The sequence below is a fragment of the Schistocerca nitens genome, chromosome 5, assembly GCF_023898315.1.
Source record: "Schistocerca nitens isolate TAMUIC-IGC-003100 chromosome 5, iqSchNite1.1, whole genome shotgun sequence".
NCBI classification, from domain to species: Eukaryota; Metazoa; Arthropoda; class Insecta; order Orthoptera; family Acrididae; genus Schistocerca; species Schistocerca nitens.
The window spans coordinates 840,882,642-840,899,801 of record NC_064618.1 but is presented as its reverse complement, the minus strand read 5'-3'; the positions used below and the strand labels follow the sequence as shown (position 1 = coordinate 840,899,801).

Here is a 17,160-nt window from a genome sequence, read left to right as displayed (position 1 = left end):
TGATTACATGTTCTAGACCTCCCTGTACTACAAGCGTTAGACATACTCCACAGAACAAAGTGATCCAACGAAATTAGTGGATTCACGCAATATAAGACAGCACATATCATTGGCTCCCGTCTTCATATATTGGAAACCGGACGAACTCATGCACAAATGCGAAGAAGACTTACGTTACACTGTAGCACGAATCGCACATAGTGATTTCGTAAGCGTATTGATAAAATATGTTCCTTGGAATAGAGTCTTACCATTATCTCAATTTAGATCAGTCGGAGATACGTTTATGGACTGAGTTCGATCGTCGGGGGTATCCAAGACTGCATGGTGACTATTTAAGTTTTGCTTTTGTCACTTCGATGCAGCAATGTCGCCTACTTGTTTCCATAGACCGCATTGCTTCAGTGGTACCGCGTGGACGCAACTACACTACTGGATATTAAAATTGCTACACCACGAGGATGACGTCCTACAGACGCGAAATTTAACCGACAGGAAGAAGATGCTGTGATATGCAAATGATTATCTTTTCAGAGCATTCGCACAAGGCTGGCGCCGGTGGCGACACCTTCAACGTGCTGACATGAGGAAAGTTCCCAACCGATTTCTCATACACAAGCAGCGGTTCACCGGCGTTGCCTCGTGAAACGTTGTTGTGATGCCTTGTGTAAGAAGGAGAAAAGCGTACCATCACGTTTCCGGCTTTGATGTAGGTCGGATTGTAGCCTATCGCCATTGCGGTTTATCGTAGCGCGACATTGCTGCTCGCGTTGGTCGAAATCCAATGACTGTTAGCAGAGTATGGAATCGGTAGGTTCAGGAGGGTATTACGGAACGCCGTGTTGGATCCCAACGGCCTTGTATTACAAGCAGTCGAGATGACGCATCTTATCCACATGGCTGTAACGGATCGTGCAGCCACATCTCGATCCCTGCGTCAACAGACGGGGATGTTTGCAAGACAACAACTATCTGCACGAACAGTTCGACGACGTTTGCAACAGCATGGACTATCAGCTCGGAGACCATGGCTGCGGTTACCCTTGACGCTGCATCACAGACAGGAGTGCCTGCGATGGTGTACTCAACGACGAACCTTGGTGCACGAATGGCAAAAACTCATTTTTACCGATGAATTCAGGTTCTCTTTACAGCATCATGATGATCGCATCCGTGTTTGGCGACACTGCGGTGAACGCACATTGGAAGCGTATATTCGTTATCGCCATACTGGCGTGTCGTCAGGTGTGATGGTATGAGGTGCCATTAGTTACACGTCTCTGTCACCTCTTGTTCGCATTGACGGCACTTTGAACAGTGGACGTTATATTTCAGATGTGTTACGACTCGTGGCTCTACCCTTCATTCGATCCCTGCGAAACCCTACATTTCAGCAGGATAATGCACGACCGCACGTTGCAGGTCCTGTACGGGCCTTTCTCGATACAGAAAATGTTCGACTGCTGGCCTGGCTAGCACATTCTCCAGATCTCTCACCAACTGAAAACGTCTGGTCAATGTTGGCCGAGCAACTGGCTCGTCACAATACGCCAGTCTCTATTCTTGATGAACTGTGGAATCGTGCTGAAGCTGCATGGGCACCTGTACCTGTACACGCCATCCAAGCTCTGTTTGATGCAATTCCCAGGCGTATCAAGGCCGTTGTACGGCCAGAGGTGGTTGTTCTTGGTACTGATTTCTCAGGATCTATGCACCAAAATTGCGTGAAAATGTAATCACATGTCAGTTCTAGTATAATATATTTGTCCAATGAATACCCGTTTATCATCTGCATTTCTTCTTGGTGTTGCAATTTTAATGGCCAGTAGTGAATCATAGCCTTTGGAGCTGGTCTGCACTTAAGAAACGGGGGAAACGACACTACATTCACTGCTTTATTTAGTCTATCACGTTTCCGAATGATGAGTTTCATGGCCTTTGTGAGAACAGGCGGGCACGTTGCAGCATCTCAGTGAAGGGCTACATAAGTGATCGTGATAAGCTTGTTTATACTCGATTTGCTTTAAATTACAACGCAATAAATGGTCAATAGCCGTAAGATCGGATGATGCAGTAGGCCTTCGAACAGATCGTCTCCATCTACATCTACATCTACTACACACATTTCGCAAGGTACTATATGGAGCTTCAGGAAGGGTACTCTGTACGACTACTGGTTATTTTCTTTCCCGGTCCACTAGCAAACAGTGAGGGAGGAACGGCTGTCCATTTTTCTCCATAGAAGACCTAATTTCTCTTATCTTAGTGGTTCTTCCACGATATCTACGATGGCGGCATTAGAATCATTCTGCAGTCAGTTTCAGATGCTGGTTCTAGAAATTTCCTCTCTCGTCTTCCGTCTAGCGATTGGCATTTGAGTTCCTGAAGCAGAGATACATGCGTGATGATCGAGGCTACCGGAAACAAATCTAGCAGCACACCTCTGAACAGCCTCGATGTCTTCCCTGAGTCAAACATGGTGCGGATTCCAAACACTCGAGCAATACTCAACAACAGGTTACTCTACTGGTCTGAATGCGGTCTCCTTCATAGATAAGCTATACTTTCCTGAAATTCTCCCAATAAAACAAAGTCGACCGTTTACCTTCCTTTGTACGGGCCAGTACCATTTCAAGTCGCTTCGCAGCGTTACGCCTGGACGACTAGAATGTTTCAAGTAGAGCACCATTAACCGTGTATTCGAACATTACGGGATTGTTTTTCTTTCGCATCTGCCTAACTAACATTTTTCTACATTTAGTGCAAGCTGTCATTCATCACACCTACTAGAATTTTTTTGTTTGTCCCTCCTTCTGATTCAAGGTTTGAAGGACTTCGGACGTTTATTTATGTAGGAAAATGGAACATTTGCAGCCGTACTTTCGATGTTATTTATTATACAGCCACAGTTTCGGTGATTCAGTACTCAATCTCTATGCCTTAACTGACGCTGAGGGGATAAGTCCAGTCGTATTCACGAGCCCATGAGTGGCCAAGATCTGTGAACTGGAAGTCATAGACTGTAACAACAATGTTGTGTCTCAAACCATCAACTATCAACAATTCTTTTTTTGTCCAAGTCATCTTGTATCCACCTACAATCATCTTCCCAAACACCACAGCATCATCAGCAAACAGGCGCAGAATGCTGCTTACCCCCTTCGTCATATCATTCTCTGTCTAGAGAATAAGAGCGGACCTGTCACTGTTCCCTGGGGCACTTCTGGCGACAGCCTTGTCTCTGATGATCAATCGTCTTCGAGGAAAACATACTGGAGTCTGATACTTAAGAAGTCTTACACCCACGTAATATCTGGCAACTTAATCCGTACGCTCGGATCTTCGTTAGCAGTCCGCAGTAGGCATCCGAGTCAAACGATTTCTGGGAATGTGTTACCTGTCTGTTGCCCTTCATCCAAGGTTCGCTGGATATCATGCGAGAAAGTAGCAAGCTGAGTTTCGGTCGAATAATGCTTCTTAAATCCGTCTTGATTAGTGGACAGAAGCTTTTCCGCCTGAAGAAATTTAATGTATTCGAACTCAGAATATGTTCATGAATTGTGCAGCAAATTGACGTTGAGGACTTTGGTTTGTAATTTTACGGATTCGTCTTTTTACCTTATTTATATACCGGAGTCACTTCATTTTCCTCCAGTCGCTTACCATATCTTCGTGGCCCTTACATGCAATGTACGTCGCTCGAATCCATTTACCAGAACAGGCACCCTGGGAATGTTTCTCCAAATAAAATCGTCGAGTATGTTGAAGGTCCTTCAGTTAGAAACCATATTCTAAAGCCCTCCGGCAGTTTCACGTATTCCAACACCGGTAGGAGCTCATCTTCAAGAAACAAGTAGATGGCTCCAATTAGCTGATCTTAAAAAATGGCTCTGAGCACTATGGGACTTAACTGCTATGGTCATCAATCCCAAAAACTTAGAACTACTTAAACCTAACTAACCGAAGGACATCACACACATCCATGCCCGAGGCAGGATTCGAACCTGCGAAAATAGCGGTCGCGCGGTTCCAGACTGTAACGCCTAGAACCGCTGGGCCATTCCGGCCGGCAGCTGATCTTGAAAAACAATTGGCACCAATATAGGCAACCACTCATAATCCACCGCCCGGTCTCCGTAAAACTGACGTACCCAAGGCGGATTATTCACCCTTCAGGAAAGCGAGTGAGGACTCGATTGCCATGAAACCTCTTTTCGTTTGAAAATAGGATGTGTGGTAAAAAAGTCTTCAAGGTGAAATACGTATCTCCCGAACGCTATCTGCCTGTCAAAATCTTGACCCTGGACCTCATGATGCAAATGTAGCTGGTATAGTTGAACCAGCTGAGTTTATAGTATTCACATAACAGGAGCCGCCTGATGGTCAACTGTATAAACAGCGTCGTGATATTGTGAAGGCATCGACAAATTCCGGACAAGGAAGCCCTTTGATAATAATGAGCGGCCAGTGTTTTTTTTTTGCAACAGGCCAGTGTTCATGCCAGTGTTCAACAACTAACAAGACGTCGTTGCACACTCGTAAGTGTGAAGGCTGGCGGTATCATATTTCGGGATATAAGTCTTGGTGAAGCTCTTAAGCCTCTAAAGCGTTTCCTCTAACTTCCCTAAAGAGCGGAGGATAGTCACGCGTTTGGTCACCTGAGACAATGCACAGGGTTACAGGAGCTATGTACTCACCTATGGCCGCGTGTTGTTATCGTTCCAGTCTAACACACCTTCTCTTCCGTTCTGATATAAAATGGAACTTAAAAAAGGGTACACACTCAGTACTTGAACTTACATACGAATATCTTGCAAGTTCTTTAGACACAAACTGAGATAAGATGGACTTAATGTGCAACAGATTGATGTGATGTACAGTTTATTCACATATGTGTTTACTTTCCATGGATTCATCAGTTCTGTCGCAATTCTACAATAAGATGAGGAATGACGTAGTTGAAAAAGTCAGTATTAGCATGTGCAGTGGAAGTTTGCTGTATGGAACTAATATATCATTGGCTAATCCTATGTGTTACTAAGATGAGTACTAATAATTAGAACTAGAGTGATGTAACATATAGTCATCTCTGGTGATAACTTCATCAAAAGTCTTTATTGACACTTTAAAAATGTTACCCGTTACATGATGTACAATATTGTCGTTTAACATAGAGTTACTAGTTGTAATAGAATAGTGTTAATAGTTCATGTTAATTATATAAAATATTATGCAAGGTGAAAATATAAAAATAAACTTAATAAAATATTGATATGTTTCAGTTTTTTCTGACATAATGGAAGAAATTAATTGTAACGACTTTTACTAAGATACTAAGGTTTTTATTAATTTAAACAGGCAGTTACAGGGATAATGTGAAAAATGCTTAAGAAATTTGTTAGTAAAATTTAAAAAGAAAAGTTAAGTAAGAATTTAGTTTAATTTTTTGGTATGGAATGCAAGAAATTCTTTTAATGATTGTTTAAGTGACGCCTTATTTTGACCAAATGTCTAGCATATTATTTTTGTTACATCCAAGACAACATTTTAAGGGGTTTACATAGACAGTTTACTGGGAATGCTGGTGGATTTGTCTCTTCTCTTCTAGCTAGATTAGTATTTATGCATACAACCATGAATACAATTTGTTTAGAATATGTATTACTCTGGCTATAGATCTGTTTATTTGTTTTGTATAGAAATATAATTTCACACAGATTTCAAAACTGTGTATAAAGCGAACACAAATGTATAGGTGGGAAATGCCTAGACCGAAATGAATATTTTTAATAAAGAAATGCAATTGTTTGTTAGTAAATGCCATTGCTAGTAAGACCAAACATAAGGAGAAATCAAATGTAGTGTTGTGCAGTAAACAATGAAATGAAAGTAAATGGAATACTTATTATGCTACTGAAGAGTAATTGGTAATGTATTGAACAGATTGATCCCTGTATTGAGTCACAGTAAGTTACTCTGTTAAACACACATTTGAATCTAAAGGGACGAGTACACATAGAGATGTTTTGAAATTTATAGTAACTGGGCTCAAAATGTTTGGTAATTGGATTTTTGATTCCATGCTGTCAGACAATTATAAAAGCTTCTCAAACTTTATTATATAAATGTCAGCTATATTACATAATCACATAAACAACAAATGTACATTATTGTCTTATTAACACCTTTAGAAAATTCGTTCTGGTGGTGATATTCTCTTAAATCAAATCTTCTAACAAAAAATATAGATATTGATAATATAGAGAATGACAGTTTTACCTCATATTGAATGTGAATAATTATAAGTCATACACAACATAATTTCTCAGATGTGTCAAAAAAACCTTATGCAGAAACAGTTCATACTTTCAACTAATTTGAGTACTATAACTGACACTGAATTAGTTCATAGGAAATATTTATAAATGAAGAAGACCTACTTTTGTGGAAGAGCTCGTTGTAGATAAGGTTGTTTCGCTTCCAACTCCAAGTAACATGAATGGGTACATTATCGAACATATCACATATCCATTAGTACATAAAATATTCTAGCTCTTAGCAACATTTACAAAATAACGTCATATTCACATTATGTAATTCAATATCGAATTTGCTCCAACAGCATTCCACAACAAAACATTATTTCCACTTCATATCACAACATTTTGTGTATCACTTTATCAAACAACTGCTACTTCAAGTAACTTGTACAACTTGGTGTTGCTGCCTGCCCTTGCAGTTTGCCCCAAAAATGAATTAATCTCAATAGTATTCTGACACAAACATAAATTAACAAAAATGGATAAAATTCTGGTACAGAAAATAAGTTGGGAACACGTATTATAATGAAGAACTAAATTAGGTTAATTTAGTCCGAACAGTTTTTTTAGATACTGTTGTAAATGTTTCACTGCTTCATCTTCGTTTCGTCCTAGCGTCGAAGTTACAGCAGCCAGAAAACAAACTAGCAGCCAGTTATGTGACTGACGCACCAGTGGCATAACTTCTGTCAGATTATTATGAGTTAATGATTGTCTGTATGTTTTTCATAGATACCAATTTCAGATGAACAGTTTACGTGTTTCTAAATAAAGTACAAGTAAGAAAAGAAGCATTTGAGGGGCGTAAAATTATTTTACTTTTTTGTAGCAATAAATGTCTAAATGCTTAAATATTTAATACACACTTGCGAATTGTTCATGCAGTATTAACATTATGTAAATTATTTCTGTCGATACAATAACTCACCACCTCTTGAAATTTAAATGAGTGAAACAATGCAGCCGTATTATCGAGTGGACGTGTAGCAGCTGACATTACTGAAACATCTACCACGTCAGTCAAGCTAGTTAGCTTTCAACGAGCTGAAATTTTTTACCGTCGCTCTAGAGAATCTAACCCATATCTCTCGTCCTTCCAACACCTCCATCACTCTCATTTGCTGACGCCTCCCCCTCGCCATATGCTGTTCTCGTTTCCATCGTATATACACAATGAACCAACACATGTTGTTACTCGTACCATTCGTGTGTAAAGAGAGAGACAATAATAGTACATGGACAGTTTCTATGTAACACAGTTCAACTTACAGAATCGCAACATCAACAATAAATCCGAAAACGAGCCGCAAACCAACAAGTTTTCGTAGTTTTTGAGAATAAACATCGCAAAACCTTATATTTCGCTTGTCTAAATCTCTCCACTGACTTGGTTCCCCATGTGTTCGTACAGTCTTCTTTCGTATTTTATTATGATACCCAGATGAGAAATCCATTGTTCACATAATATAAAAATAGTCAGAAAATATTATACATATTACAAAGGAGGAAACAACAAGCGTAAATAGAACTATTTCCAAAATACTACAAAAACATCGACTTGTTCTTTTGAAGCTGAATCACATAAAAACTTAGCCGACACTATTTACGTCCAAGCGAATGTGCGTTATTTGACCATTCACGTTATGCAAAGAAATACTTCAAGTTGCAGATGGTATAACCTGCAAGGAAACCTAAAACTACGATCAGAACTGCGTGAACGTGGACTTTGGACACTTCTTTAAAATATACAAATCGAAATTTGTACTGATTTAGCAAAAGCGAAAACAAAAAAAAAGCTTTGGTATATAAAATATGTATAGAGAAACGAATCTCACTGGAACTGGTTTACCCACAATTTATTAACAAATGGCGTCAGATGGATATGTCAGGTAAATAGAAAATTACAAGTAATTTGTGACGCATCTACACCAGGCGACTCAAATAGGTCGTGTGACTGTAGAATCCTTAAAAATGTGCTTGATTTACCCTGACATTTGGGCAATGTGGTATGTAGAGAGAGAAGCATCCTTCGCCGAAAATTCTTCGCATAACGTTTCTACTGCAAACATGTTGTTTTAATTGGTGTCGTAGTTCGTCCTGAGTAGAATTTAGTGATTGTTTTAAACAAGGTGTGTTATAAGGAATAACAGATTCACATAGTTGAAATGCTCAGCACAAAACGAGGGAAAATGCTCATTTTAATCCGGGAAAAGCAAGGCAATCTTGTCTATCTCTTGTTATAACGAAATGTTTAGAGTATCTATCCTTTGTAATATATATCTTATGTATTTCATAAGTGGTTAAAAATATGTAAAAGCGATTTTCAGTGACTGTAATTAAAGATAGAAATGCTTTATTGTATGATCGATATATATTGACACAGTGAAACAGATTCCTTTAAATGGAGCAATATGATTGTTTCGGCAGTGGCATTTGAATTATCTTCGAAGGGGAGTAATGGGACATGAGGACTGTAATGTTTTCTCATAGAGGAAGAGGTGAAATTGATATATCTGGACAATATGGTCTGACGTCAAATTGGAAGAACGAGTTCATTTTAGAGACTTCAAGCTCACGTTTAGACCTTTCGCGACTTTTTTTCTGGAGGGTTATCCGAAGAATAAGATTGCTATACTAGCAACAGATTCTAGGTCGCACGCTACAAGATGTAAGTGCAAGCGTCTGACACATTTCCCAAGTGTTTTATCGAGTGGGTAATACAGAAAATAAGATCCACACACGAGCAGCAGGTGGTAAGTCGCACATTGTTTGAGCTAGGGGCCAACCTACAAGCCTCTGAGAAATGTGGAGGTGCTACAGTACGCAACAGTTGACACGGCGATATCGGTCACACTGCCGCAGTTACAGCTATAGAAACGGAGTCCATGATTCTCTTCCCCTCCCCCTCCCCCAAACATCGGTGATACATCTATGGGTAATATTTCTAAAGCTGCCTAGCGTAACTGCGGTCGAGATTCAGTGTCAGATCTATCAAGTGTTGCACGTCAGGGATAGGAAGACACAGCATTGCTCATGGACTAATCGTTATAAGGTCGTGAAAACGTCCATGCCGAAGCGACAGTCTTGTGGAGGCTGTACAGCAGCGCCCTATGGATGAACCCAAAAATAAAAAAGTAGGACGAACACGTAGATCTTTATGGGATACACGTATAAGCAGTGTTGAACATGACATTCACGGTAGATAGGAAATAGCATATAAACTGATCAGACAACTTAAAAGAAGAGATAAAAATACTGTAAGTACAAATATCTTTCCTCCAGAAAAGATGATATATCGCTATCAGAAACTATAATATAATCTCAATGAGAAGAGCCGAGGAAAGAAGAAGAGGAGTTAGGGAGAGACCAAACAGATTTGACAGACTTAAAACAGGTATCCAAATAAAAAAAAAATGCTAGAAGAGCACCTACATGATGTGGTACTAACTCTGAACAAATAAAATATCATGGAACATTTCTGGAATTTAGATTGTTCCAGCACAATAATATATGCTAGCATCCACGTGAAATACCAGAAGCATTGAGAGGAGCACGAATTATTTCACTGTTTGCCAAATGAGACACAAATAGCACAAATCATTGCAGCAGAATGAGTCTTCTGGCTGCTTCTTATGAAACCTACTGCAAAATAGTTAATAAAAGGCTTCGAAACATCTCTGTTTATATTAGAAGAGCAAGCAGGCTTCCGTAAAGGAAAATCCTTTGCCGGCGACTTCCTCACGCTGAAACGAACTGTAGAAAGAAGACGAGAACTTAGTATGGAAACAAACCTAGCATATATCGATTATGAAAAAGAATTTCACATCGCACAAAGAAAAATCTCTGGTTATTGATGGAGAAAGGAGGCTTCCGCAGCCACGTGATAATGGTATACCGAAGTTTAAGTTAAAAATACGAAAATAAGAATAGAAAACTGAGAAGACCTGGTACCAGAAAGGAGATTAACGAGGAACTTAGGCAAGTATCTTATCAATACAATTCAACATCTACCTGATCAAGGAATAGATGAAAGACATTTAAACAAGGCATATGAATTGGGTCTCATTAATTTTTAAATACAATATTTTGCCGATGGCCAGGTAATAACAAACGAAATTGAAAACAAACAACAAATAGCTTTAAGTAGATTAACCAATGATATATATTGTAACATGGAGATATCAACAACGAAAACATAAACATATGCTGTAAGGTAATCATCAGTAAATAACAACATAACAAGTGTCTTATATCCAGTAACTAGAATGTGACATAACTTTTGAATAAGGATATAAATAAGGAAATTAACACCTAGCGACATGTATGTGGCACGACAAGAAGAACATTAAATGTTAATACGAGAAAAGAAACCCATTTGATATTTTAGAAAGTTACGGCATTACCTACAGTGACAGTACAGCACAAAGTCGCTCATTAATGTCAAGAGACTTAAGACAAATTGAAACATCTGGAATGAAGCGTCTTAAATCAGTGAAAGTCTGTACAAGGGAAAGAAAATAAGAAGTAAGGGTGGGACTGGGGGTACAGTCATGAGATGTGAAAGTAAAGTAAGGAAAGCAGGATCACAAAGAGAAAATAGATGTGTATGTCACCTCAGAGAATCCCTCGACAAGCGATGGAACACAATCCTATTGGACGAAAGAGAGTGGCGAGTGAATTGGAAGAAGAAGAAGAATGAAGAACCGTCGCTCATTACGACAATACAACTGACCAATAATTTCCAATAGATATTCCGATCTTCGCGATTGCAATGGACTGTTAGAATTAGAGGCGTGGAAATACACAGTACGGGTATTGTGCTGATCCAGGAGAGTCATGTATACAGGGTGAAATCGAACATCACTAAATTTTCAGAGGGTCTTCAGTGACATTTCCTGATTATTTAGGTACTATGGCTCCACAATACCTGGAATCCCGTTACAGAGTATTTGCTTTTCATCCAATTTCTCAATAAAATTTATGTTTGAATTTACGTTGCACTGAAAATACCTACTCAACGTTGCTAATGTTAACAGTAAGCCCTATGTGTCCTGTTTCGAAACAAATTTGTTCCATTCACTCAAGATACTTGCCGTGGAGTAGAGTTGTGCCCACTTCACGCTTCGCCATTAATTTATCGTTCGGTACTACCCTGCTCTGTCTCCGGTTTGTTAGTCCGACAGTGTCAGGTAGTACGTTGAGTGTCATACACAGCGTTATGGACAGGTTTACTGATGAATTGGCCGATATGCACGTCGTGTATGTGTTCGCTGAATGAAACGGAAGAGCTTCATAGCGGCTCTGTGCTGTTGGCGCATATAGGGTAACCACATCACACTTACTTTGAATTACTCTCTATTGTACGGTTTGGTGATTGAATTTTACAGGCTTTCTCGCTGTTGTAAAATTAAAGCATTCCAGCCAAGGTAAACAGGTTTAAGCCGAATAAACCATTCCTACGTTAATACTCTGTAATGAACCACTGTAGACTACAGGTTCCTATACCAAAATACAAACACAATGTCCGTGGCGGACCTCCGAAATTTAGTCGGTGGAGTTCGGTTTCACCTCGTGTACAGCTCAATGCTCAATGTATGCCTATTATCTGCAGGTGTCATACCGGGGGGGCGGAGAGGGGATGCATCTGAGGCAGATGTTTCGCCGACCATCTCATAATACTGCCCTTCCTACTACCTAAATCTCTTTTTGCTTAGGGTGAAGATGTACCTACTCGGTCAACATTCTCTCTGTTAAGAAAAGCAGAAACAGCTGTCGCATTGTGACCTCAATTCCAGGAACGCCCAATAGACGACTGAAGGATAACGACGTTGTTCGTACGGTACAACTAAATTTTTCGTCACACTTGAATATGTTGAAAAGTAAGTCAACAAAGACGTTTCGTTCTCTTTATGGTCTTACGAAAATTAACTTTCTTGATGATGCTAGCATTAGGAATACATTACTATCTTCCTAATCAGTAGCTATTACAGGGTTTCCTCACTCCGTTAGAAAAAAAAGAAAAACCGGCATCTCGGTGAAACACAGAGTAACACAGCAACACACCGTCGTCTGCCGTAACCCTGGTATTTTTTTACATTTTTGTTTATGAAACACTGTGGGGAAGGGAGAAGTCACTTTATTTTAAAACTCTTTTGATTTTCTAGTGATATCAGAAACTTCTCGCAGAGGAGACCCAGTTGACGACATTGTGAATGTTTCTACTCCGAAACGAGGAAAGGCCGGAGTAGTGGTTGGAACAATGTGTGGTACTGAGTCCTCGGATGTTTGGATTCAAAGTGCTCATTCCTTTCGGAAAGGACGTAATTATTTCTTATTTTGATGATACGGTGGTCTCATTTCAAGTGAATAAACAGACTAGATGAGCTGTCTACTTCCAGATAAATGTCAGCCCAGACGAGATCTCCAGGTTACTCGGAGTGTCTTGACTTGTGACACGTTATTTCGGTGAGCCACAGTCATGGGTCTAGGCGCCTAGCGCGGCTGACCACGCTGTGGCGATGGCTGCCCCCAGCAGGGGCAGCGCTGGAAGACGACTGGGGGCGGACACGCCGCCCGCCTGGTACAGTAGGGTGGGCCGCGTGGGGGCGGCGTGGTGCGGCGCTCCACGGCCCCCGGGCTGGGATGCGAGTGTGGTGGCGGCGGGGGCGGCGGCGGCGGCGGCCAGCGCGTTGGAGTCGCGCCCCAGCTCCGCCTCCAGGTCGGCCTCGAACGGCTGCTCTCGGTGCGGGTCCGGCAGCGGCTGCCCGCCGCCCCCGCCACCGCCCCCGGCGCCGTCCTGCGGCTGCCTCATCTGCATGCGGCCCTTCTTGCGCTTCACGTGAGACCCCTGCTGCTCCTTGTGGTGCGCCTGCAACTTCTTGCGCGGCGTCGGCGGCGGATGGGCGTGCGTGGCGGCTGTCGTTGTCTTAGGCGGCAGGTGTAGCTCTGCAACGTCGACGGGAAAGACCACAGCGTTAGTTTATGTAAAACAACACCATAACAGCGTTCCTATGCTACAGTTCATCTAAAGGCTGTTTTGATATGCGACTATCTCCTCCAAAATAAAATTAGCATCAATAAAACCTCCAACCATCTGATTGACAACTTGACATGCTGCAGCAGTGTTATCAAATGCAGCTTGCGAACGGGCCACTGCAGTAACTGCACTGCTAGCACGAACCAGTATTTCGCCATCAAGCCCACATCAGTACCCTATCACGACCACCCATTCAGTGACCGACGAAATCCATGACGCTTCGGCAGCGCTGCGGCAAGTGGTCCATCTGATTCCTGGGTGTCTGATTACAGACGCAGATGACCGTAGCGCATATTAATACTGATCATGCGGCTCACAAGAGCCACTGAAACGGAACAGCTGTGGAGCAGCGTAACTCAGTAAGGCCGACGAGGCACTGACCGACCATCTGCTGGAACAGCCATCTGTGTTAGCCATACTACAGAATCTATTGCACAGTGGCCTGACGGTCGAAATAGGACCTGCCCAGCCGCTGGTCTCGTGGTGACAGCCGTCGCGAGGTTCCTGCCAGCCGGACACTGACGTCTGGGTTTGCTCCCCGATGGTGAAACTCGCCACAGCTGGAGTAGACCACCAGCCCGGCTTTCTAGTAGCGTAACAGTTCTACCATCTTATACAGGACTACTGTCAGCTTGAAATGTCTACCTGGAAAGGTTCATCGATTCCCGTGACCGACTGGGTCACTTGGCTGCAGATGCGTATAAGGTGACACTTCGTTCCCGAGGACCACAAGTTCGACAGCCACTCCCCACCTGCCATACGTGGTCATACGGCTGGACCAAATAAGTGAATCAGCTGGTACCAAGCTGAACGTGACTGGATTGGCCCTCTCCTAGCAGTAGAGGACTCGGACTCCTACATTTGGTGCTCAGTCTGGACCCCCACCCAAGGCAGACCGACCCATACGGTGGATGGTGAATGGAGATAGACGGTCGCGAGGATGGTGGGTGAGAAGCGATGCCTCCTTATACCCATAGTGGCAGAATGATCTACGTCAGCCACTAATTCAACGCCTCTTAACGGTTAGAAGGCCGGTACTTTTACGCGCCAGGGTCGAGTTTGATGTAAAGCAGACGACCTAACTGACACGTAGACCTACTTTCCGCAACGCTGCTGAGGTGTTTCGATTTTCGGTAATCCCAAGCAGTTGTGCTGGTGTAATAACGGCCGCGTGATGACTAAATTCAGCACCAGGTGATTACCGTAAGACACGTCATTACAGCAACGAAAGCTTGCACTTGTCAGCTTCGCTACATAAGGTATACTTGCTGTCATGTCTTTGATTGTGAAGTCTGACATCCATCCATGTTTTTATCACTGTATGATTTGGTGATTATGTGGATTCTAACATGAGTAAGTTCCTTTTTAAGAACTGTACTATACAATTATTTGAAAATGGGGTCGTAGCTGAAACTGAGCAGTAGTGAAATCAAAATGAAAGAATTATTTAACACAGCCACTGGCAACCAATGTGGGAGAAAGTTTTCATGTTGACAACTTGTGCTGGTTGTGGTCACTTCTGACGACACATTAAATTCGATACAGTTACTCTACACCATTTTGTTTCTTTTGTTTGTTAAGTCATTTACAACTGAGAGTAGATCATATAGAGAACAACAACATATACACTGGAGGAAAGAAATTTCTTTCGTCGCTTAGCAACTAAATTCAGAAAATGCTGAGGAAACAAAGGATGATGCACTCTCGATTCAGTAGGGAACGCACAAATGACGACAGGCAAAGATCAGTAGAGATTCTTACATCTGTAGAAAGATCCACGTTCGATGCAGACCTTAGCAAAAGGTGTAAAATCTGTAAGCGGGCCTAACGCTTCCATCCAGTGACTCGTCGACCAGTCTGGTATGGCAATTGAAGACAGCAAATTGCGAGCCGAAGTTTTAAATTCTACATTTTAAGAAATCTTTCACGTTGGAGAATCGTACAGTCATACCGTCGTTTGACCATCGAACGGACTCCCGTTTGATGAACATAGTAATAGGCATCCTTATTTAGAGAAAACAAATACGTCGCCATGTCCTGATGGAGCCTCTTCATTAGCTTGCATTTATCGTGAATCTCGTGCCCACTGCTAAGTCCGAAAGAACTTGAAAAAAGAGGAGGTGACTGCTGAACCGTACAATTATAGTCCAATACCATCAGCACCGGTTTACTGCAGAATTCTACAACATATTGTGAATTCGAATGTAATGAATTTCCTAGAGATCGAAATCTTCTGATCACTGCTCAGCACGATGTTAGAAAGCATCGCTCGTGCGGAACTCAGCTTGCCATTTCGCTGGGGTCACAGGTAGACACCATATTCTTAGATTTCCGAAAAACATCTGACACAGTACCCGACTGCTGACTGTTAACGGAGAATACGCAATAGGCTCCTAGAAATGTGAGTGGCTCGAAGACTTCTTAATTCTTGTCCTCGACGACAAGTGTTCATCAGAGAGAAGCGTATCTTCAGCTTTGCCCCAGGGAAGTGTGATAAAACCATTGTTATTTTCCATAGACATAAATAATCTGTCAGACAGGGTGGGCAGAAATCTACAGTCATTTGCTGATGACACTGTGGAGTACAATAAAGTGTCGACGTTGAGTGACAGTAGAACCATACCAGATGACGTAGACAAAATTTCTAGTGGGTCTGATTACCGGCAGGTAGCTCTAAATGTAGAAAAAGGAAGCTAATGCCGCTGAGTAGGAACAAACAATCCCGGAATGTTCCGATACAACATTAGTAGTGTCCAGCCTGACACACTCAAGTCGTTTAAATGTGTGAGCATACGGTCATACGGCACAAAGCTATATGAAATGGAACGAGAATGTGAGGACTGTGCGAGGGAAGGCTAATGGCCGACTTAGGTCATTGGGAAAATTTTATGAATGTGTGATTCATCTGTAAAAAAGCCCGCATACACAAACGAAGCACCAAACAAACTGGAATAGGCTTGCGTATTCAAATACAGAGTTATGTAAATACACTCCTGGAAATTGAAATAAAATCACCGTGAATTCATTGTCCCAGGAAGGGGAAACTTTATTGACACATTCTTGGGGTCAGATACATCACATGATCATACTGACAGAACCACAGGCACATAGACACAGGCAACAGAGCATGCACAATGTCGGCACTAGTACAGTGTATATCCACCTTTCGCAGCAATGCAGGCTGCTATTCTCCCATGGAGACGATCGTAGAGATGCTGGATGTAGTCCTGTGGAACGGCTTGCCATGCCATTTCCACCTGGCGCCTCAGTTGGACCAGCGTTCGTGCTGGACGTGCAGACCGCGTGAGACGACGCTTCATCCAGTCCCAAACATGCTCAATGGGGGACAGATCCGGAGATCTTGCTGGCCAGGGTAGTTGACTTACACCTTCTAGAGCACGTTGGGTGGCACGGGATACATGCGGACGTGCATTGTCCTGTTGGAACAGCAAGTTCCCTTGCCGGTCTAGGAATGGTAGAACGATGGGTTCGATGACGGTTTGGATGTACCGTGCACTATTCAGTGTCCCCTCGACGATCACCAGTGGTGTACGGCCAGTGTAGGAGATCGCTCCCCACACCATGATGCCGGGTGTTGGCCCTGTGTGCCTCGGTCGTATGCAGTCCTGATTGTGGCGCTCACCTGCACGACGCCAAACACGCATACGACCATCATTGGTACCAAGGCAGAAGCGACTCTCATCACTGAAGACGACACGTCTCCATTCGTCCCTCCATTCACGCCTGTCGCGACACCACTGGAGGCGGGCTGCACGAAGTTGGGGCGTGAGCGGAAGACGGCCT

General features: G+C 42.4%; 1 protein-coding gene across 1 annotated transcript in view; it reads right to left on the bottom strand.

Moving 5' to 3' along the window:
• Positions 1–12,804: 12,804 nt before the first annotated feature.
• LOC126260749 (lachesin-like) overlaps positions 12,805–17,160 on the bottom strand; it is a 163,814-nt gene continuing 159,458 nt past the window's right edge. The window contains exon 7 of the mRNA XM_049958087.1: positions 12,805–13,265. Coding sequence (XP_049814044.1) covers positions 12,805–13,265 — 461 coding nt within the window. The remainder of the gene's footprint in view (positions 13,266–17,160) is intronic.